The following is a 24551-nucleotide window of genomic DNA, read 5'->3' as shown; positions in this document are numbered from 1 at the left end:
GGTGGTGATATACAAACACAGTAATGTTTTGTATTACTATTTATCATCCCCAAACAAATGAATGGTCACGCACGCTTACGCAGACTCAAAGTTAGACGTGGAAACATATAAGCTTAAACGCTTGAGCTCACACACTGGATTCCTCAAACAGGGCACCAAATCACTCTTGTAACAGGTCACTGTTTCTCCATGACTTTGTTTGGCAACAGCATGGCCATATCTGAGCTAACTGAAGGCATAAGGAGACTCATACACCCAAAAGACTCCCTCAGATCTCAGCCTTCCGGCCTTGGGAGGTCTGTCTTGGTTTCAGAGAAGGAGCTGCCTGAGGTTCAGGTTTCTGGGCTAAATTAAACTTTGTCACCTCCTAAGCACTGCACAGACTGTCTGAGCTGTGATAAATCAACGCATCTACATGTCGAAGTCGCAGAGGTAAAGAAAAGTCTTTACTCTAGAATTATATACATTTAATCTACAACAGTACATCTTAGCTGGGTTACTATTTGTACTAGTTGTGCTACATGGGGTCACAGCAGTCAAATAAACACAGCCTAAACATTGTCTAAATGAGAGGATCACAGCTTAAGAAAGAAGAAACAACTAAGGCATGTATGACATCCGTGTGTAAATCCAGTTTTCCCCTCACATAATCACTCCAAACAGCTGTGTGTGCGCGTACTAAAGCCCACTGCTGATACAACAGCAACTGTTGCTAAACCCTTTGTATCAATTGTCTCTCTTATATAACTGCAGAATTTGTGGCAGCGACAACAGGACAGGACAAGTTCATGCAGTGCAACAAATCCACTACCTGGCAAGCAACAGATGGACAGAGGCACACAAGCAGTGACAGCCAAGTTCAGTGACGTCCCAAACAAGGATGTAACATTGATATTATCTGACGGCAGGCAAATCAAAGACACGGGTGACAGTGGCATCCTTTTTGCTTTAGTGTAGGTGAAGACTGAGCAGTATTAGACCCTACATTTCCCATAATGCAACTTGCTGGAGGCTTCTCAGTATGACCTCCCTCCCTGGGTGTCCGATGTAGACTGTCATGCCTTCAGATTATTAAGTTTTTCTAAGTGCCTAAAGTTTAAAGTGAGACGAAAGGACGTCCAGACTGACAGAAGATGTTAAAACATGAATCCAAAGGAGAACAAACATCATCACTAGATCGTCCAGAAGCTTATTGCCAGTTGGCCTTTAGCAGCCCTCAAAGAGGAAAGATGCTACCCATCTCAGACCTCCTGTTTCCCTGAAGCCATACCCAGTCAAACATGGCCAGGAGTTCGGTGGGCTCCTGCACCAGAGCTCTGAATACAGTGACTGGTCTGTGTGGTGAGAAGCATTAATACAGTATAATGCATATGTAAAATCACATAACTTTAGACCAATCGTAGGTCCCTATTACGGCAGACTGCTACTCTGAACATTTGCATGTAATTTGTCAATATGGCTTGCTAATGCGTATGGCACACGACTCCGTGTTGCTCACTGATGTGTCAATGAAGAATCATGGCTGGTATTTTTAACAGCATGTTGAGCCCACTGATTCTGTAACACGGGGAAAGAGGAAGATGGCTGCACTCTGTCTGAGTTCAGTATTCCAGTAAGTGCATTTCCAGTGCACCTGTTCTCACCTGACAGGAGAAAGCCAGCCTTTGGAGATGAGTCATGGTGATGACTGTTTGTCATTTGGTTTGCTATTACAAACGGTGAATGGTGATAGTTAACAGGTGCCACAAACGTATCCTCCAACCTGTGTTATTAGCATAAATGATCTATTTTATACACTAACAGCATGTATAGATGTGTCATTTACAGTTATCAAAGAAAACTGAGCTGTCCTGCAGTCGACGAGGAGATTCTGACAAACAGGAAGAAACAGCCAGCCTTGCTCATTTAAACAGATCCCTCTTTGGTGTACACAACACCATGAAGCTTTCAGCCACTAGCAGCTCTCAGCTGTGGACAGGAATGGCACATTAGAGCAGAAATCCAGAATGAAGTGGACCGTGTTAAAATTAGCTAACAAAGCAACCTTTATATAAACCTGTGGGCTTTGAAAAGTACCCTCCAAAAATCTAGAGTAATGTATTAACCACTGAATGTAGGAGGTTTATAACAGGCTAAGCAAAATGCACAAACACAAACATCATGTTAAACTTTTTCCATACATCTCTGTGACCAGACCAAGAGCACACCAGCAAAGAGAAAAGATACAAAAAGGCACACACTGTTGCTTTACTCAGTTGTAATAGTTGTGATAAAAGTAGCATTACATGATGCATACTGCACACAGCTATTATTAGTTATTTATGAAAAACTGAAACTATAAATCTAGTACTATTCATTGTTGTACATTAAGAAATATATTTAATACATGGGTCTTTCCAGGAAATATCTTTGTAATTAATAGAAGACTCTTAAGTAAGTGAATGTAGCATTAGTGTCAGTTTATACTGTATATGGTATGATGTTTTGTGATAGCAGCAGGATATGATAAGGAATTAAATTGTATCTTCTCTAACAGCATGAATCTTGGTTCACTCCAGCGTTTCTCTGAGACTGTTCAGATACAGTAGTAATTTAAGCTAAATGCTAATATTGGTAACAATGGTTGTTTTGGTGCGTTCCAAAATAAGTCAGAATTCGGAAATTTGACATTCCCAGTTGGAAATTTTTTGCGGAATTCAGAGCACAATGTCAGAGCAGACCAACATACCCAACATAGTTGTTGGGTATGTTGGTCTGTAATGTTGTGGGGATGGAGTTGGACTCCCTTAAAGTGGTGTTGGAGAGGCGGATGTTGTCCAAGATAAAGACAATGTTGGATAACACCAAATAATTACCAAAAATCACCACTGAACCACACAGGAAATCATTCCTGCCTGTTGCTCCCTGTACAACTCATCGACTTAACACACTGTATACTGCAATAGCTACACCCTTTTTGCACATGCTCTTCTTTCTTATTCAGCCATTTATCAATAAGTGACTTAATTTTTTAGTGAAGAGGTGATTTCAAAGGCCAACTCTTTGTAAAGGGACTACTGATAACAAAGAGAAATTACGTTTTGAATTTTCTCAGTTGCATCACTCCAGAAACCGTCCTAGTCCTCAACCTATGACTCTCCAATTCTCCTACCTCCTCAGCTTGGCTGTGCACAGGACCAATTTAGCGCAGACTGGGTCACCTGATCTCTCTTTTGGCCAACCAGAACCCAGTGGCTGAACACAGTGTCACACAGGCATGCCAGGCTTGTACACACACACAGCTCAAATTTGGCTGGTATGTCTTATGTTGCCTCACACTGCAGGACATGTAACTGACACAGTTCCTTTTTTTATTTATACCCTTTAAATTCCCCTCTTCATTTGCTGCACTCGATATCCTATGTGGATAGTTTGCACCAATGTCTTTGAGTGTGCCTATATATTTTTCAAAGACTATCATTGTGCTAATTTAAAGATGTGCATTGGGATGTTCTCTTTTGATATATGCCGTTTTGTAACAGTAACTACAAAGAATCTTTAGTGGTGTCACTAGAAGCTGAAGGCAGCCAGGGGAAAGTAAGTAGGTAGATCAACAGATGGATAGGCGAGTAGAAAGGTAGGTTATTAGATAAGCATGTAGGTAGGAAGTTACATAGCTACAAAGGTTGGTAGTTAAAATAATAGCGTGTCGAGGTAACTATTGTCAATGAAATATAGCTAGATAGCACATGACGCAGCATATAAATTATAAATAACTTTAGACAGATCATTCCAGCTGTCCTCTTCCTTCTGGCTGCAAACTCAGTCACTCCAGTACTGCCTGCAGTATCAGGATCTCATTGGCCATGGACCAAATGAATTACACCATTTGATAATCTGATTAACTTGACTTTTGCTTTCTCTTTTCTTTGAATCCTGACAAGGAGCAGGGCTTGAAGCATGCCACACATGCTGGACTTACACTTTTGCGAAACTTTCTGGATGTCTCTACCGAAAAGCTAATGATTTGAAATGCAAGCTGGGTTGCACAAGTTCCTCCATGCTGTAATTGTGTGTCATATGCTCCTAGCTTAATTTAGACAAGCAACAGGCAGCTCTGCATCCTCAACACAATCTTTAACCCATCTGAAGTGAACTTCCGCAAAAATATCCCCATCCTTACCTGTCTGCTTTATCCCCAGCAGGCCACAAAACCAAGAATAACAACAAATATATTGATCCAACAAGCAGAAAATCCAAATGTTAAAACCAAAACTGCTATATGACTGTGTGGCTGCCAGTCATGGCTTGGTTACTGGACGCTCCACAAGCAGGAGCTTGTGTGTGTGTTGAAGAGGTTGGGGTGTGGGACGGGGTTAGGGGGGAATCTGAGGCTGAGGAGGGGGGGTGAGAGGAAGCCACGTGGGGTTTGGTTAGAGGGGTACGGAAGGAGCAAATTTAGAGCAGAGTGAAGTGTTAATTAATGGTCAAAGAGAATAGGGAAGCTCAAGTCTGCCCCAGCCGGTGCCTCATGCCTTTGTGCTAATGTGCACAGCTAATGCCAAATCCAAATGACCATGGATAGCTGACACAGAGCTAGCTTGTTGCACGTTGCTGCACAAACTATAAAGATATATTGTTCCATCTGAAATTACAAAAAGTGGCGGAGGCGTCATGACCGGACCAAACTTCATCCAAGTGTGAGAGACAGGGGCCAGAAAACCTGCAACTGGTGCCAGTGAGTCTTTGGGTAGAAACCTGAGAACCAGAGAGAGTCGGACAGACGGAGGGAGACGTGAATACACAACCTTGGAAAACAGATCACACTCAAGCTCAGCTCATCAGGGCTTTATTCATCATATTTCACATAGATCTAACTGATGCAATATACTGAGTACATCAAACAGAATCATCTCATTCCAAAAGGCTTCACTTATTAAAGTAATGGACATAGAAGCTTCTGGGATAGTTTAAAATACATGCCTGAATATGCAAAACCTACATTGATCCATACAGGATCCCTACAGGTCCTCTGCGAGGGGTCTGGGAGCTCGCACGCCTTGTACAGCATCTTTGCTGTTTCTACGACTGCGCTCTTGCTCTTCTGGACAGAGATTTTCAATGTTGTTCCCTATCACTATCGCCCCCTGTCACTATAAGTTATCTGCACTGTTACCTTCACCCTCCACATCTTCTCGAGCTCTTCTCTGAGCCCTTGGTACTTCTCCAGCGTCTTGTGTTCCTTCTTCCTGATGTTGCTGTCATTCGGTATCACGCTCTTCCTTTGCTTGTCCACCACTACTATGTCCTGTTGGTTAGCCATGACCACTTTGCCCGTCTGAATTACGAAGTCCCACAGGATCGTAGCTCGGTTATTCTCCACCACCCTAGGTGGCGTCTTCCATTTTGACTTCAAGACTTCCAGGTTATACTTGGCACAGATGTTCCTGTACACTATGCTGGCCACTTGGTTATGGTGTTCCATGTATGCCCTGCCTGCTATCATCTTGCACCCTGCTGTTATGTGCTGGATTGTCTCAGGGGCATCTTTACACAGCCTGCACCTGGGGTCTTGCCTGCTGTGATAGACCCCAGCCTCTATGGATCTTGTGCTTAGAGCTTGTTCCTGTGCTGCCATGATTAGTGCCTCTGTGCTGTCAGTCCAGCTTTGTCCAGCCACTGGTAGGACTTCTGGATGTCAGCAACTTCCTCTATCTGCCAGTGGTACATACCGTGCAGGGGCCTGTCCTTCCACGATGGTTCTTCTCCTTGGTCCTCTTCTTTCTCAGGTTTCTGCTGCTTGAGATAAGCTCCAAGCACAAGGTCAGTTGTGGCCTGATGAAATCATGGATGTCTCAATGTTAGTGGCTTCTATCCCCACTTCAGTTTTGGCCAACAGGAATCTGAGTCTAATAAAATGATCCTTTCTAAATGGGAAATGCATTAAAAACATATATGTGATATTCTTTTTCTTTTCAGTATATTAGAGTCATCATTAGAAAATGAGTGACAGAATGTTTCTGTTGATGCCAACAAGGACAAACACAACATATTTTGTCACTTTGACAGATGCAGTGTGATCAGAAATATCAGCGTGCAAATCAACCCATCAGTGGATTAAATAAAGTCATCCTATCAGTGAAAACTAGAAAGAAACAGACGATACTTGATTCAACATATTTATTGTGGCCTCACCGTTTTACATGGAAACACGAGTTAGTGTGCGTTCGTATCAAAGCATGAGGGGTACAGTGTACAATGCATAAAACAAAGGTCCAGTGCAAAAATATACCAAAGTATCAAAAGAATTATCTTATAAATGACACAGGAGCAGACAGATATATTTTCAGATATTTAGCCATATAATATTTGGTCTTATATAATCTCAAAACAACGGTTCTGTGGGTCAAATAACACCAAAAACTTCCAACTAAAGAATAAAGTCAGACTACCATGTATGTAACATGTAATTAGTTGGATTTTGGAAAATATCACCACCCCCCCCCCCCAAAATTCACCAGGAAAATCATTTTGCTTATTGATGAATGACGCAATAAATGTCAATATTTAATCTTAAAAGGCCAATGTATGCAGTCAGCACCCCTTTCACATCCTCTTCCTCCTTCTCTTCATCACAACCAAAGCTATATAGATATCTAAACATATGTTCTAGGTATTATTTAAAGAAATTAAGCCTCTTGAAGCCTCTTCCTCGCTCCTCCTATTGACACTTGACTAAAACCTCCTAACTACCTCCTCCAACTTTGTCCTTCCTTTCCTTGAAGACTGAATTCTGCCTTTTTAAACACCAGTTTTCATCACACTCTCCCACACATCACATCCACAGGGTGGAAAACAACAGCTGACACTTAAGTGAATACTGCAAAAACGCAAGCTGCTTTGTATTCATTTTTTTTCCGTCCTGTATCACGCTTCATCCTACTTTGCAACACAATCCGGAGAAATAACGAGGTTGGGCTAAATGTTTGGGTCCATCTCCATCAATTAAACCTTACTTTTAATCTGAAAAGCTGTGCAAATCTACTTGGTGCAATAAAGATGTGCAATCTGATGCGACAGGTCTCCGTGAACCGAACTGAAATAAAAGGAAGCGGACGTGGGAAGCTAAAGAGACAGCCAGGGGTGGGAGCATGAAGCTGAAGATGGGGAAAAGATGCCGAGGGGATGAAAAGTGGCAGCAAGAGGAAACGAGTTGTGAAAAGTGAGAGAAAAAGAGTTTGTGGGAGAGTTAAGGATGTGAGTCACCACAGGCCTGATACAGAATCTATCACGTTTTTAACCAGTGGAAGGTGTAGGAGGAAGTGCGCTGTTCCCTCGCGCTCTCATTAGTGATACAGCGATCGTCCAGTGCTAAGCAACAGGGAGCAAAGAGTGGCAGCAGCAGGCACTTTGCTTCAAATAAACCAGAAAAATATCCTCATTCTCTAAAAGAGTAGCTTAAGATCATAAATGGATAAACCCTGATAAAAAGGAAACTGTTATTAGGTGTCAAACTGGTCAGCTTGCAGATGAGCTGATTTCATATGCTGTTACTTAAAGCAGTCCAGAGAGAAAGACAGATACTCTCAATCATTCCAATGTTAGACCATGTAAAAGAAAAGTGGTTATTGTAACAGAATTTCATAATGAACTCTGCAATTTAATCAGTTTTGAAGACAAATGAGAATTATGGAGTCAGAACTCATTTTAGAGCTGGTTTATTTCCCAGCATATACCCTAAAGGTGTATGACAGAGTGTGGAAGCAGGATGAGCAGATACAGGCTGTTCGATAACTGAAAGTTAGAGCTGAACAAAAACTATAAGAACTGTGGAGCACTAGGTTTTGGTCTGCTCTCCTGTCTAGTCTGGCCACGGTCCTGCTCAGGAACCTGACCAAAGCTGTCGGTTCTACACTGTCACCTTTCCCTGTAGGCCTGACAACAAGCTAGCACAGCAACAGTCTCTATGTACTTGTCCTATTCCATACTTAAAACAAAAACCCACATATACAGTAGCCTACAGGTTTTAAAAAATGTTAACATTATTGGTAAAAAAGTTAATTTAAAAAAAGCAAGCTAGGTAAGGTGTATTTACTCGTGACATGCTCGCCAGAATTTAATCTAACCAAATTTAATTTCAGTTGTTATCCACTTCAAACAAGGATAATCTATGTAAATATTAGCGCAAAGTATGCTACGTGTGTACAAGTCCTTTTGTTTATGAGACAAGTGACTCATTTCGGTACTGCTAGCCAAGCTTTGCTTTCATATAACAGCTAACAGCATTAGCTAGGAGCTGCAAGTTAGCTAATAGTTACGGCATATTTTGGCCCTGTTAGCGAGCACCTCTTAGCCTGGTAATATTAGGTCACAATCCACTATGTTAATGCACAATAGCCACGTTAAGCTATTTGTTAAGTACGTCAGACAATCAAACACCTTCTGTCCCCGAAAGAATCGTTGTAAGACGTGATTAAAACTTAGCAATAAGACAAAAATTTCATTTTCCAGTTCAAAATATTCTCACAGAACCAGCTGTAATATTTCTCACAAGTCATAAGTCTATAATAAAAGTAAAATTAAAGTATCAATGTATATAAAAACATTTGGCACAATTATGATAACGACAAAATTCAAGAGTGTGCAGGATAATGTAAAAAACATAAAGTTAGCCGTTTAAGCAAAATCTCGCAGAGGAGAAACAGAATAATAAAATGGATAAATACTCAGATTCACATTTGAAGGTAAGAAAACCGCAATGATTTCTTTACCTTTACCAAAGCAAATAATACTTAATGCATACATCTGTGATATTTAATACATAAACACTCGTAACATTGACTTGTGTGTATTTTGTTGCAACACTTTGGGCCTGGGTGAGTTTCCAAGGTGATCTAAGAGTTTATCAAATTAATAACTTGATTCATAAATGAGATCAGTTGTCACTTGTGAATAATCTGTTAGAATCAAGGAAGCAAATACATCAAAGCTTTCATCTTTGGTTTCTTGCTTTGAAGCTCATTGAATAAAAGACAAAGAGGCCCAACTCACTACATATCCTATATTTTATATTTTCAACATGTTGCCCCATCAAAAACTGGTCCGACAGTGGGTAGTGTAACAAATACTGATCCAAAGGTTAGCAGTGATCTCTTCAATACTGACGACAGGATGGCTTTTGATGTAACGCGTATAAGAGGGCAACTGTGCAAAACACCTTTCTTACACACGCAACAAGAAAATCAAACAAACAGAATTCACATTTGATTTTAGACGATTCAGCCAAGTTTGTGAGTCCTGTGAGCAGCTCACATTCACAATCAAAGACCGTGGGGGGCATGCACGACTCGGTTTTAAGATTGAATTTCACATTCGTAAGCCTGCAATTCTGTACATATATGTAAAGATGGCGTGTAATAAAATATTTAGAAAACAGTGCATCTTACAGGATTATATACAAGCTATACAAAAAAAGAGCGAGTTATACTTGCTTTATATCTCTATTTATCTACACTATTTATGCTGCACATTTAAATTGCTCCTTTTATGGTAAATGGCTTTTAAGGTCCTTTGCAAAAAGAAATGCGATTTAAATGACGTGGTCCAGTTCTGTGGTAGACTGACCTCTCACACTTAGAGCCGAGGGGAGGGGCTGTGCTAGCAACATATATTCAAACTAATTCAAACTATGCAACGCAGCAAATATACCCATCAGTATTTTTTTTTTCCTCACTTCATAACGAATTTGCAGACTAGTTGCGTGAGAAAATAATTCCTATCTAACATTTGATAGTGCTATATATTAAATAAAATAGTGATATGTATTTAATAAACTAGAACATGAGTCAGTACAGTAATATGATAGTTTGTTTGGGTTCTACCACTCTGATAAAAGCAATTCTATCAATTCAAGGACTTCATAAATACCGGAACAGTTTTGAGGTATTGCAGACAGGCAGCGAACACTGTGGATCTAAAACTGCTCCAAGGACGTAATCATGGCACGAGCAACAAAGATGGAATGATATGAAGCAGCCCACATTTCATTAAATGCCCAGGTGATGTACAGAGTGAACAAAGCTACTGACAGACAAACACAAATTAAGTGATGATTACTCTCTGGTGTGTGCAGCAACAACTGTGATCCAGGTGTGAGGATGCCGATGATCCAGAAAAGCATCAGAGCTGGGCATTTTAAAACGCACACAATCAAATACTTGTTAAGCACATAATTAAGTCATAATTGATTCTTGAAAAAAAGAAAAAAAAATCCAGGCGCTGAACAAACAGCCAGGTGTTCATGTGAAATCCCAGAACAACCGTCCACGTGAAGCCCTCTGTTTTGGTGAAGCGTCACGTAAAATAAAGGAAAAAAGACGCTGGCACAGCTGCTTGTACCTTTGAACATTTCTGTGGATGTGTGTTTGTGCTGCAAATCATGTCCAGGCGTCAGTGCTGTGATCCACGCGTCAGTAGTCGATGATGGAGCGATGAATTCAAGCTTTTTTCCTGCAGGCGGATTTTTGACCAGCTCAATCGTTGATCATAATGGTTTAACATGGCGACTGCACAAGGCTGAGGGACGGATGGAGGAATCGAGCAGACTCTTGCAATGGTATCCACCACTTCACGGAGGTCAACGCAGGTCAGCACAAAGCCAAAAAACACACAACAAAGCATCACCAGGATAACCCAGAACAATGAAGGCAGACGCCCACCAGTCGATCCCAGAGGTAACTGGTCTCAGTGTTACCAGTTGAACAGAGAGTTCTGTCCGAGAGTCATGAAGTAAATCTGACTGCTGCCGCCCGACTGCACCGACGCAAAGAAAACCTGCAACAAGACGGTGCTTTTAGGAACTGAAATCAAACAAACGGTGCATAAATAAAGCGAGTGAGGCTGTTTTTTGTCGTAGGTTCCTCCTACCTTGTCATTCCTTTCACACAGGAACTTCAGCTTTTGAGCCTTTTTATGCATGAACACTCCCTCCAGGTTCCCCGTGTTCGCTGACCTCAGCTCTATGGCCTTTTCTCCCCAACCCATCACCTGGTTAGACTGCAGGTAGGCTGGATTGGAGAGAAACAGACGAATATGAGAAAACAGTCTAAATATGTCTCCTACATTTTTACTCCTTATACTTGAATACTGCCTCATCTCCATGCCCCAAAAACACACACACACAGATTGACTACCATCTTATTTTTAGCCCACCATGTCCCTGATCTGTCTCCACTGAATGTGGTTCAGGTTAAGTTCTCAGTGGCAGGACAGCTGCTCATCCAGATCTAGTGAGTCGAACTGGAAAAAATCTACAGTGATGTTAAGCAGTGCCTGACTAATCATCGCAATTGGGTTGTTGTTAGTGGTACCTGCACAAAGATGCACTGTGTACAAAAATAGACCTTTATGGGTGTATATAGCATTTGCATAAAGATGTGTGCTCCAACATTACCGACAGATGTAGGCATTTCCCCCCACTGCAGCACTGTATCCTTGGTGATACGGCCATAGGTGTCAATGTAGACGCCCTCGTCTTCATAGCAAACCAGGACCTCTGTTCCAGCTTTGTTTGGCAAAATGATGATTGCATGGGGACGGATGGGACCCGGGATCTGCAGAGTAACGCACACACAAACACAACATGAACACTCGTTTTTTTTTTTTTTAATTATTGTTTGGAAAGAAAAACCCAAATTAAAAACCCCAGAAAATACTATCATCTATACGGATTGCAGAAAACATGAAGGCTGTTCCTTCATGCTATTTAAATGTTATCTTACAGTCACTGGTGATCCAAAGACTAAGGTTCAGGTCTAAATGCACAACCATTGCAACAATCAAACGTAACAAATCCATAGTCACAACTTTATTTCAAAGACTAGATTTCATGATGAAACTAAAGTCCTTGACTAAATATGGCGGCATTGTATCAGAACTGACCAGATACTCAGATTCTTAATTTAATAAAACATTTTAACAGAGATTGAACACAGCAGCCTGTATTTAAGATAAAATTCCAGGAGGAAGTAAAAAAACAAGTTAGAGATTCGATTTTATTCGAAGACGCATTTCACTGCTCAGTTAAGTTTATCTAACTTTAACTTTATTTAAATCCATTCAGAAAAGTGTTATTACATTATTTCACTGAGAACATCTTCAAAGTAGTGACCTAGGAATATATTTAACAGTTCAGACACATGTTCACAACAGCTCAGGATGTTTATCTAACCAGATAAGATCCATTTACTTATCCAGCTGAAGGATGAACCCAACGCTTCAGAAACAGGTTTCTAATAAATCAAAGGGTCCATCGGTGATTGGACAAATACATCGACTATCGACGATAGGCGGAGCCTTTCGCTGATCGTTTTTATTTTTTTTGCCCGTGAGTACATTTGTTAATAATGTTGGTTGAAGCTAAGAGAAGCAGTCAAAAATAACAGCGCCGTTTTAACAAACAACAAATTAAAAAAACCACAATGTTGGAAACAAAGAGGAACGAGCTTTTCCCCCACTGTAACGTGTTTACAGGCTGTTCCAGTGTTTATCTGTCTGACACACTCGACCGAACAACAAATACAAATTAAACAAGAAGTAAGTTAAAAATCAAAATGTCTCTTCCAGTGAACATAAAACCCTCTGATGTAAAGTTAAGTCTTTTGTTGGATTTGGCGCATCTCAAATAAATAAATGAATAATCCAAAAAGTATCTATAATAATACTGAAACAAACAAGAAAAGAAGCTAAAATATTCCCTCCAAACAAAACTTAGAAATTTAAAATGCGCAAATCAGTCCGTGCATGATTGCATTGCTCCGCCCATCAAAAAGTCTGCAGCTGCACGACTTTTCCTCCTATCATCGGTTATTGGACTGTCGATTGGAACATTTTTATATATCGCACAACCTTAAAGTCCATAAACGTGAAGGAGAGGTGTTTGTTTGTTGCAAGCCTCATTTAATCGCGAAACTCTGAAATATCTGTTCAGACACTTTTAGCAAACTAGTTATGAAATATTCCAACCAACCAAGCGTTCACTGCAGCAGGTCTGACAAGATTTAACTATGAAAATAAATCATTGCAACTTTCTAAACATGAATATCAGACAAACTACAGATATTAGGACAAACACTGCAACGTCAATGAATCCTTTAACAGATTCCACCGAAGCAAAAGTCCTACAATAAAAGAAGAAAATGTTGGGCTGAGCTCTGTGCCCGACACAAACACTGCGCTTCACACCGAACACCTTACCAGAGTGTGAGCCACCACAATCCTGAGCATGAGAACAGGCATCCACAGCCGCAACGCAATCTTAATCCTCTGCCTTGGAATCAGCATTGTTACATAGTTTGCAGGCAACAACAGGAGATGGCTGTACGCGTGTGTGTGCGCGTGTGTATACTTCTTTAAGTGGGTGGGCACATTGTGTGTGTGTGTGTGTGTGTGAGAGAGAAAACGTTTGAGGGTTAGGCTTTGCTTACAGGTGAACTGATTTTAACAGTAACAGAAATCACTGTTTTGACGTCTTTAACTGATTGTGTGTATGTGTGTGTGGGTATGCACCTAAGACAAGAATGAGTGTGTATCAGATAACAGCTACTGGGAAAAGCCCCAGCAGTGTGAAGGTTCCTCCAGCGTGCGTGAAGAAAGAGAAAGTGAGTGGGTTTAAAGGAGTGCTGCAGCTGAGTGTGTCTGGCAGAAAGCTCCAGTGTGTATGTAAGAGAGACAAGAAAAGAGGAAAACACGGGAAGGAGAGCAGAAATGATATCGAAGCAGCAGCAGCATAAGGCACCGGTGTAGTAGACAGCTGTGAGCAGGCTCGCTTAATATACACAGGAGGGAGGGGGGGGGGGAGCAGGTCAGGACACACACTCACTTTCTCTCTCTCTCTCTCTCTCTCTCTCTCTCTCTATCTCACACACACACACACACACACACACACACACACACACACACACACACACACAGTTAATGATGGTAAGAGAAGGAGGACAGAAGGGGTGTATTTTTAGAGCTAATTTCTCTCTTCATGTGTCTCCAACTCCTCCTTGCTTACAGAAAGTAGCACGTTTAGCGGTGGCAGGGGTGCTGTGTGTGTTTGGGTGTATAAAAAAAAAACAAAACAAAAAAACAACCTCACAGAAAGAAAGTTTATAATCGCTTTAACTCCACGCAGCAATTTGTGACCGAAAAATCGAATTGTGACACGAGTCCTTTCAGAATGACTCACAAAATGATTAAACGTTCCTCGTATGGATGCTAGGCGGACAAATATAAAGAACATCTTTAAATAAACCATTAAACTGGAACAACCAGCCACCCACTCACACTCCACACCACATGTAGTGCTGTATAGTTTGCACAGTAAATCAACTGATGGAATCAGATTACCTTCAGACTCTGGAAAGACTGATTAAATAAAGGCTCAAGCCAAAATGTTTCCAGCGTAAAGTTGAACCACTTTAATATAAACTGAGCCTCGGGCCTCTCCAGTTGTTGCTAAGAACATATTTAACAGGATGTGTCAGAATGTGAATATGACTCACTCAAGCTACAGCGAGCTTTACATGCCCACATACAGCAGAGGAAGAATAATAACTGCTCCAATTGTACCAGCAGTGGGCGATTGGTCACAGTTAAAGACACAAATACATTTACAGCGTAACCTTTCTAAATATTAAACACTAAACAAATCAGATTTACATGTTCCCAACAAGGACCAAACAAAGAAATACTGGCTGTGCTGACTCCAGCCACCAAATGCAGTCGTTTACTTTCACCAAAGAGATCATGCAGAGTTGTAGCCACAGGTGTTGAAAACACACCTAAGATGCTCCAGTTCATCAGTGCTGTGACTGTGTCGTTAACCGTGAATGTTTTCAGAGTGTACTTTAAGGTGAAAGTGAGGTTATTATGCAAAGTTTAACTGGGACAACCCACTTGAGATTAAATCGCTTTGTATGTGACCTATAAACTGAAATGAATCTGATGCAGATACTGAGGCTATAGCATATACAGTCACGGTTCCTCATTCAATTCTAAAGGTTTTACATATCAGGAAATAATGAAGACATCATTAGAAAAAATTAAGCCTGAATGCAGCAGTAGTGTGTAGTAAGGGTGTGCTTAGTTTGACATGGTGTACAATGTGTTATTGCCTAATTTAAAGGCCCTCTAAGGAGGGTGGTGACTTGACTGGACTGTGAGTCTCAGTTTATTAGGTTTATGTGGCAGGGTGTGGCTTGCGATGCCACTGCAGGTGAGATGGATGCGCCTGAGTGGCATCTACAATCACGCCTCGCCAGCTTATACCGGATCCTGTATTGGTTGTTGCTGTGCAGGTGTAAATAAAGCTGAAAAGCTTGAAAATGTCACCGGGTCTGCTGTGGTTCGTTACAGTTTGAGAACAGCACCTTCTACATGTAAATGGTAAACAGACGGCTTCAACATGGGCTTAGTATCTCGCCCAAGGATATTTGGCATGCAGACTGGAGCAGACTGGGATCGAACCACCAGCCACTGTTAGTAGTAGAGATGGCACGATACCACTTTTTTATGTCCGATACCGATACCGATATCATAAATTTGGATATCTGCCGATACCGATATGAATCCGATATAGTGTTTTTTAATCAACAAAACTGTTTTTTAAATATCTTGCTGCATTTTGTATAAGTTCATACTCAAGTTTAAAACAACAACTACACTAAAGCTATTCTGTTATACCTGTATGCAAAAAAAAATATTTCATAGTTCAGCAATACTGATCAATCTAATAAACTTAAACCTACACCATCCTCCCTATTCTGGTATTTTAAAGAGTATTTAGCATAAATATTAAGCAACCTAACTAATAGGGTTCCAACTCCCAGCAACAACAAAAATAAATAAATAAAAAATAGGGAACCACCCCTCACGCTCCACCTCATGATGCTTAATCCACGTAATCAACCTTAATTTGATGCAGTGTGAAAAAAAATGCACAGAAATCAATTATTTTTCAAGAAATATTAAATAGATTCAACATCTTTCTTCAACAAAATTGCAGACTGCACAGATGGTACCTTCCCAAAGGAAAAAGTACTATAGCTTACTAGGGTATATATATTAGACTTAATAGTTACTATATACAGTAATTGACTTCTATTCATTTTACATCAAATTAAAAGTTTGGGTGTCAGATAATTATTTATTAAAAGCTAGACATTTTAAATGAGAATAAGAAAGAAAAGTATGTCTTTGTGCCCCCTTTTCCCTGTTAATGCCCTATCGGCCCCCCTGGCTAAACTTTGCTAGATCCGCCCCTGCACAGTTACCAGCGTCAGCTACGTAGAAAAAGATCCTCGAGTAGAAACTAATATTAAATAAATTCTAACAATAGCTGATCAAGCTTAAACATGCTGCTGTTGTTCAGCCGCTGGTTTCCTCTTTCTGGTGCAAAGTGGGCCAAAAGCAAACTAGAGACACGGACTTGCAACAGAAAAGCCGATCAGCTGATCGTTAAGCAGTTTCATGATTGAAGTAGCAGCAGGAGAGGCAGTCGCTTGTTAAGCTTAACGCAGGAATGCTTTACAAACATTCAGAGATGGACTTACACACTTGCTTTACTTCTCTCGGGATAACTTTGTCGGAGATGAAATGCGGGTTGCTAGCGAAGCTCCAAATGCTATCCAGACCACTGACAGGTCCTGCATGCCACAGCCGCTCTATCACGTGATGCATACTGCTCCGACGTGCTAACGTTCTGAGGTGAGTTACGGCGTGTTGCAAGTTTTGTGAGGTGCTTTCGTGATATTTAATGGATCGGATTACATTTTTTATTTTTCTCCGATATCCGATCCAGTAATTTAGGTCAGTATCGGACCGATACCGATACGTAATATCGGATCGGTCCATCTCTAGTTAGTAGGTGACCTACTCTCCCACCTGAGCTACAGCCACCTGCATCAATGACACTAAAGCATGTGACTCCTTTAGTGTCATTGCTCGTGTCGGTCTCATTTTCAGGAGGCGGTGTCGAGTCTGTGATGAATCTGTTGGGTCAAGCTGTGCTAATTCTAGAGAACATCACAAATCAAACTCCTCCGCAGCCACACAGGAAATGATAAAACGCTCCAGTGCCTCGTCAAAACATCCACATTTCAACATCAGCTGAAAAATCAGCGTACACGCATAAAAGATCTGTGACAGCAGCTTCACTCAAGTCAGTGTCTGCAGATTTAATGAAAGTTCAAACACCACCTATGAACGTGAGTCACAACAGTTTGATATTAGTTCCCACAGACGGAGTGAGGGCGAGCAATGATATTTTGGTAAATGCAGAAAGAGAGACGATGAAATTAAGAGAAAATGAACAGTGGTACCTTGAATGATAGAGTGACAGTGGGAGGGAGAAAAGGAAGCGGATGGAAGAATAGTTTCTGACAGCCATCGACTGTGTTGGAGGAGAGTGGAGGGAACACAGCAGAAATGCAGGAAAGTAATGACTGACATGACTGTGAGTGGGAGGAGGGCTATACTGAGATGTATACTAAGAGATGAAGAGTGAGGTGATATGGTCGACTGGAGAGCTGATAAATGAAAGAAAATGACTTAATAAGCTGCTTTAACAGAAAGCTGCAGGTACAGAGATCAGACATCGGTTTAGTCTTTAAAGATGTAAAACTCTCACGATGACAACTACAGGTTGAGCCACAGTGATGGAGCAGAGCAGGGAAACCCTCAAACTATCCCACATCACAGACTCGACACACACCTTTATGGCAAAAACAGTGCCAACAAAACATGCAAACAGACACGCACAACCTCCTGAGTCGAAGTGATGACACAATCCTCAAAGAGTACGAAGAACGGAGCAGATGCTTACATGTGTCGGCAAGTAGAGGTCATATGGTGTCCCAGAGTCTACGTCAATGGCGTGGAAACCAGACACGGAGCCGTAGATGACCTTTAACCTTTGACCTTCCTCCACTGTCAGGTCAACAGAAAGGGGCTTTTGAGGCAGAGTTCTGAAGGACTGGGCAGACACACAGACACGATGATTAAGTTACATAAGTTTGCACATTAGCCTAATTACATAATCTAAAGTGAAACTGCTCCATTAATAATAATGCAGTGTCACAAAAGCTGCCATCCTAAGATAGTCCACCTAATTCTTCCATTTTTGGCCTGTGACACGGTATGGAAGAGAAAGTAGTTCAGGCCTCAGAGGACAAACAGAAATGGGACACATCTCTGCTGAGAGTCTGTGGTTATGAGACCCAGAACCTGATGTGTCCTGTCTGTGTACATGCAAGTGTTCGACTGTGGAAATAACACAGCAATAACCCACTTAATCAATGAATCGATCAATGGAAAGGAAAGCTGAGCAGGCTGATGTTCTTAGGTGTTACACCGCGATGTTAAACTTAGCTTCACCTTGTCTGTAGTGCTGTTAGTTAGCATGCTAAAACCAGCATGTCAGCCTGTTTACATGACTACACACACTGGTTAGTAAAAAGGAAGGTGCTTCAAGTTTTCAACTAGAAGAAAAGTCTGAGATAAACTACTGTGTGACTTTACGATTACTACAAACATCTAAAAAACCTTCTAATAAGTAGAATAAGTAGTACTTTCCATGATATTAGTATTTCACAGCTCCACAGACTGATGAACTTATATCTTCAGTATCTCTTATTTTTATTGCATTTCATTAATTTGTTACCAACCTTAAAGGCCATGAATTTGTGGTAGGGTTTTGGGGCCCAAGCGTACACCTCCACAGCATTCTTCAAGGCAATCACCAAGAACTTTATCTTCTCATAACGCACTAGAAAACAGAAAAACAGAAACAAAACAAGCGGTAAGGAGCGTGAAAAATCTGAGACCACATATTCTACACGTAGCTCCTAAAGATCACTACATACACAACATCTGTAACCTGCATTAGTTTGAAGCTCTGTAAAATATCATTCTGTTTTTATTTAGTGTACCTACCCACTTTATAGTGGACACAGCCCTCTAAATCACCCACTGACGTCCAGCCCTGTCTTTTCTCCACCTCCGGGTCATTACGCAGGATTTTATTCCTTAACCAGGACAAGTAGTAGAGACGCAGCTTGTTCTTTTTTCCTACAGACAGAGAGGGAAGGATGCAAACGACTCCTGCTTCAGTGTGACAAAGTTTCAATCAGTTTCTTTGAGGTGACGGAGCAAACCAGAACAGAGCACGAATATCGAGCAGTCATCCACACACAAGTGTCAGTTTTACCTGAAGAAACCTGTTAAACAGTTACAGTAATGTGGTCTCTTTGAACTACTGTGCAAAACTTATAAGCAGAGTTTAATCATTATGCAGGGCAGAGTGCTGCACTCTGTGTCACTGTTTCTGTAGCTCTGAACATTTGAACATGCAGCACATATACCTGATACAGTAATCAACACATTGAGTCCTTCAAGTACATCCATTTGTTGAAACCGTCGCCTGCTGATGAGCGGGTACACCTTTCCCTGACCACTTCGATCCAGCAGCCACAGACCGTTTTCTGTGCCCACCAGCAGATTCACACCTGCACGTCAAAACAGAAAATATCAACACTGACACAGTTTGTATCATTTTCTGAAAGAATCTACTTCATTTAAAAACACAAACAACATAAAACACATAAAAACTACATACCCCATAATCCAGCACACAGAACCTCCGCGTTGAACTTCTTTTTGTACTTTCGGATCTCTGGCGTGTCGCTCTGTGGTCGAATGTTGGTTGGGTTCACGTTAACCACGGAGCCCTTCCTGTGGTTCTCTCTCTTCAGTGGCTCGCCCTTAATGCCCGCTGAATGCAAAAATGATTCAAGATAAAAGTTTAAAAAATAAAACTAAACTGTGCTCACAAAGCAAACTGTAGCTCGGCTCTCTGGTAGAAAACTCACTCGGGCTCTGTGGTGGTGATGAGATGGGGATCAATCGTGGATCAATGAAGGGCAGGAAGGAGGAAGATGATGATGTCGGGCTTTTACCAGTAGGACTGCCGATATCCTGATGAGCACAATGACAAGGGAAGAGATTTTATACTTTAATAAAACACGAACAAAAAAAACAACACAACAGGCAGTTACAGTTATGAAACCATAAACCATTTATATAATCATTTACCAGTTACAAATTATGGTTTTCATACATCAGTAACAACAGTTCCGTTAACTCGAAATCCAAACTGAAACCCAGGAAGACTGAGCTCCCAGCCTGTGCCACTACCTCCCTCTGGTGGACATTTATAACTAATGCAGTCTGTCGCTTTATTTAAACCTTGGCTATGATAATGAGCCCAAAGGTTTATATCAAGTAGTCTGTTGACATTTATTAACACAAGGACATTAATACTGATACAACTGTAAGTCCATCTGAACTTAATCAGCACTTTGTCTTAAAAACAAACAAAAAACAAACAACTATTATTCTCATTTACAATCTAATTCTTTTGTTCTTGGATGCTACTAGAGTAGCTTTCATTCATAGTTCAAAATAATCCATATTTATGTTATACTGGGTTTTGATGCTGCCGATCAATTCATCCTCTGTCTTTCTTTAAGGCCCTCATCATATAAGATAACTTTTGAGTGATTGGTTGCCCCTCAAAAGCAATGCAATTTGATCTCAAGAGTAAAAAGACATCGAGTGTTTAGAGCTTTTGGCTCACAGCAGTTACTTTGACAGTGTTCAACGTGAACATCCACCACTGAAACAAACTGACAGTATGACAGCAACATAATAAAGAGCATGATATACTGTTTTCATTATAAACAACACTGCTGAACGTCGCTGTAGTGTACACTGAATGATAAACAGGGATGCTGATGATGACAATGACCAGAAGAAGTAAAGCTCTGAGAAATCTGTGCTGATTTTCTACTTACATGTAGATCCTGGTGTGTGGGGGATCCGGGAGATGTGGGCGATCTCAAATAGCCAAGTTCCCGTGCTCGCTGCTGCTGGATGAATGCATTGTGGGTAGGACTAGAGGAAGAAATTTTTTGCAGAAGGTCTGGTAGCAAGTAGGTGTCATCTGAACCCAACTGCGAAATCTATAGAGCAATACCAGGACAGGATGTAACTTGAGTAACTGTGAGGCGTCACATGAATGAATGTTAAAGCTTTAGGAAGTCAGCTTTTTTACACAACCGACCACAGAGCAGACAGTCACGTGTGCTCTGTGGTTGTGTTTGCTCAGTACCTGGTTGAGATTGTGGTGAGGCTGCAGGACGATGCCGTCGGGTATTCCTCTGAAGTATTTCCCTTTTCCATTGGACATGCCAGACCTTGAAACATACCGCTCGAGATTTTAGACTAGAGACCGACTGCAGATGTCATATTTCATAGTTAGAAACAAGACTGATGCATCCTTCAGCAATAAAAGCAACACACTGGATCCTAATGACACCTGCTGTTTCAGACTGTGACTAACTCACAAACAACACTATAGTAACACTAATTTGCTTTCAGGTCTGTTAAACCAAATGAGATACTTGGCTTCTCCCAGGTTTACTGCCACAGGAATTGAAATCACAATAAACAGACTTGGATTTCATTTCCTCTTCATACTTAGCAGAAATATTTCAGTGCTCATTTCTCCCAGTAGATGCAGCAGAATTACTAATTTTGTGACTTTTTACTAGATTCTAAATATCAGTTTATCAGTGCAACACATCATGTTTCGTCACAGTGCTGTTTGGAAACTAAAAGAGTTGCTTCACTCCTTCATGTGCAGCAGGACACTTAGTTTTTTTTGCTAAAAGAAACTGTCGAGCAGGTCAAACACATGATGAGCTTGATGGGAACATTTCTTAAACAATAACCTCTAACAATAAGAATACAGCATCATAAATACACTGAGGATGTGTTTGGTTACCCGCTTCGCTCCTCGTCATCACTGCTGCCGACTTCATCGCTAGAAGAAGAGTATTCTGCGGCCTTGTTAAGCCGACCCAGAGCGGGTTTTATTCCCTGCGAGAGGAAAAGGAAGTAGCCGGAAAAATGAGTTGGACAGAGAGAAAAATCATTGATGTTAATGTGATGAAGCAAGTTTCAAATCAATGAGGAAGAGGGATCTAGATGACATGTGCAAGCATGCTTTGTACTGATACTATGATATACTGAAACAATTTAACTCTATAAACCAGTGAGACTGCACACATGCTCCAACAACACTTACCTGTGTGTGTCCACTGCTTATGTTATCCAGCTTCCTGTGTGGGTGGTGCTGCAGGAGGGGACTTTCCAGCTTGAAGTAACCTAAGACACACACATATGTTAGCAGCAGTAATCAGTGTGAGAGTTACATGTGGAATCTCATGTGTAAATATACCTGTTTCTTGCCAGACTGCTTTAAAGACAGTAAATGGACCCAAGGCTGTGAGCTAGTTCAGGCAGGTTACTCGAGCTGTACTGTCCTCATTGTCTACAGCAACACTTCTGAATCTAAAAAATGCTCCCTTATTCACAAAGGGTCACCACAGCTCGGTATGTTTGATTTGACAGATTTTTTTAAATGTTGGATGCCCTCTCTGGGAAAAGACTGAAATGACTTGGATCTCCTCCCGGGATCGAACGGACAATCTTTAGCTCGTTAGGCAAATGTGTGAACCACAATCTCAGCTTCATGTCACTGCATTACTGTGTGCTGTTTAAACTCCAGCATCCACCTGCAGCTTCCAGGGGAATGTTTAATAATGACTCCCTAAACTGCCCAGGTGATTTAAAATAAAAATATATTTAAGTTTCCATAAGACAGAGGCATGTTGTTCATAGTGTATTTGAAGAAAAGTGATTTACAATCCACCTTTTAAAAGTCCAGCCCACAGTTTACTTAAACTTATACACTAGCATTTCAGCTGCGCTCTGTCCAAATGGGCTCTATTTTCTTTCTATTTTCTTTTATCTCCACATGACAGAAGTATCTGGCTCACCACTTGGTGTCTAACTGCTCTTGGTGCTGGTTGGTAGTTTACTGTTGGGTTTTAGAGCCATTTCCCTGAAAACTGCACAATACTGCAGCTCAAACTTTAACAATAGAAACTAAATCAATACAGTAAAGATTTAGCCTGTAAAACAAAAACAATGGACTAAAAATAAAGCCTTTGTCATGCTGTCACTTCAAACACTCCCTTTATATTTTCCACAGATTCATGTGATGCATTGTAATCATGAAGTAGAGACTTACAGGACAGTTACATTAGGGTTGGTTATCAAGTCGTTCAAGAAGGTAATTAAATACCCAAAGAACGACTGTTTATAAAGAGTTTGTTTTATGGAACAAAACAGGAAACAACTCCTGTTTGTTGTGTTTCCATCAAGCGTGAGAGAGAAGAAAGTCTTTCTGTGCTGCTGGAATCAAAAGTGTTCGTGGAAATAACATCATCGGGGCACCTAAGTAAGCCTAAGTATCACACATTCAATAAATCGAGACATCAAACGCTCCTTTTACTATTTACAAAGCAGTAAGCGGCTTTCTCTCAGTTGTAGCATGAGTAGATAAAGGTTTCGTCTAACCACAGAGGAGCTACACGACTGTCAAGAACAATGTCTGATCTGTGACTTCGAACAAAGGAGGCTGAGGCCAGCAGCCAAACTGAGTGGGAGGCATCAAACGGTGTTTCCTTTCAACTACACGCAGAGGGCAACTTTGAAATCCTAAACATATTCTCCCCTCTGTCTATCCCAGCAGAAGTGCAGCTTCCTTGCTGCCGACCACAGAGGACACACCAAGCAGAACTTTGAAAAAGATGACTTGGTTGTTTCTTTCTCGCCGGAGACGCGGGTGGAGAGGGCAGGCTTTGAATACATCGCTCTGTTGTTGTGCTTTCTGTTGTAGTGTACTCTGCATGCGTACACCCCTCCCCCAACCCACGCCAGGCACCCATGAGATCACACCCACATACGCTGTTCACACTAGTGTCACACACATGGGCAAGTAAGGTGTAAGTTTGAAGCGCTGCTGAGAACAGCAGTCAAAAACAAACACACTGCAAACACATGTCATTACTAAAATAACACGAGTGCTTTTAGCTGTTCAAAGATGGCAGAACCAAGATTATTAGTGCACAATATAAACTGAACCCTAAGGCAAGGACACTGTGCTCTGTTACTCCAACAGCACAGGACTGAGGTTAGTGAGGTGAGCTGTGTTTAGGCATCACACACCTGGATGGTTGCTGCTTAAAGAGGAGCCTCCATGGGACGCACACCTCCCACTCTTATCTGCTGCAGACACTGGACTGCCACTAGATGGCGAGAGAGACACACAGACAGCATTACAGACGCAGAGTTAAAGACAGTTAAAGACAGGAAGTGAGCTGAATTGTGATCAACACTATACATCTCTCCGTCCTGATCTGAGAACGTCCTTCACGCCGTCACTGCAGTGACAGTTTTTCCACCATTATTTTCATCTCATCAAAAATAATCATCCAGGCTAAATGAATCTGATCTGCTGTTCTCCCGAGTTGGATGCCGACATGCTGACTTAGAGCGCCACACAAACACCAACAATAAATCAGGCCCAACAACACTGTGGTAAAGAGACATTTTATTCT

At 41.2% G+C, this 24551-nt stretch overlaps 2 protein-coding genes across 5 annotated transcripts in view; both read right to left on the bottom strand.

Moving 5' to 3' along the window:
* myot (myotilin) overlaps positions 1 to 4323 on the bottom strand; it is a 31605-nt gene extending 27282 nt beyond the window's left edge. Inside the window, exon 1 of the mRNA XM_085473084.1 lies at positions 4163 to 4323. The gene's annotated coding sequence lies outside the window, so the exon portion shown is untranslated. The remainder of the gene's footprint in view (positions 1 to 4162) is intronic.
* A 1822-nt stretch (positions 4324 to 6145) lies between these two features.
* Positions 6146 to 24551, bottom strand: part of LOC146717217 (mitogen-activated protein kinase kinase kinase kinase 4) — a 60585-nt gene continuing 42179 nt past the window's right edge. For all 4 annotated transcript variants that reach the window (XM_085473050.1, XM_085473059.1, XM_085473067.1 and 1 more), the window contains 14 exons: positions 24160 to 24239; positions 22172 to 22251; positions 21869 to 21963; positions 21194 to 21278; positions 20877 to 21044; positions 19893 to 19998; positions 19640 to 19795; positions 19386 to 19529; positions 18958 to 19092; positions 18690 to 18790; positions 17849 to 17998; positions 11432 to 11591; positions 10906 to 11045; positions 6146 to 10812 (listed from right to left, as the gene is read on the bottom strand). In XM_085473050.1, coding sequence (XP_085329176.1) covers positions 10729 to 10812; positions 10906 to 11045; positions 11432 to 11591; positions 17849 to 17998; positions 18690 to 18790; positions 18958 to 19092; positions 19386 to 19529; positions 19640 to 19795; positions 19893 to 19998; positions 20877 to 21044; positions 21194 to 21278; positions 21869 to 21963; positions 22172 to 22251; positions 24160 to 24239 — 1684 coding nt within the window. In that variant the 3' untranslated portion in view covers positions 6146 to 10728. The remainder of the gene's footprint in view (positions 10813 to 10905; positions 11046 to 11431; positions 11592 to 17848; positions 17999 to 18689; positions 18791 to 18957; positions 19093 to 19385; positions 19530 to 19639; positions 19796 to 19892; positions 19999 to 20876; positions 21045 to 21193; positions 21279 to 21868; positions 21964 to 22171; positions 22252 to 24159; positions 24240 to 24551) is intronic.

This window comes from Copadichromis virginalis, linkage group LG2 (genome assembly GCF_057382275.1).
Source record: "Copadichromis virginalis isolate Kocher_CV1m ecotype Utaka linkage group LG2, C_Virginalis_male_GT1.1, whole genome shotgun sequence".
NCBI lineage: Eukaryota > Metazoa > Chordata > Actinopteri > Cichliformes > Cichlidae > Copadichromis > Copadichromis virginalis.
This window is presented reverse-complemented; position numbering and strand designations above follow the sequence as displayed.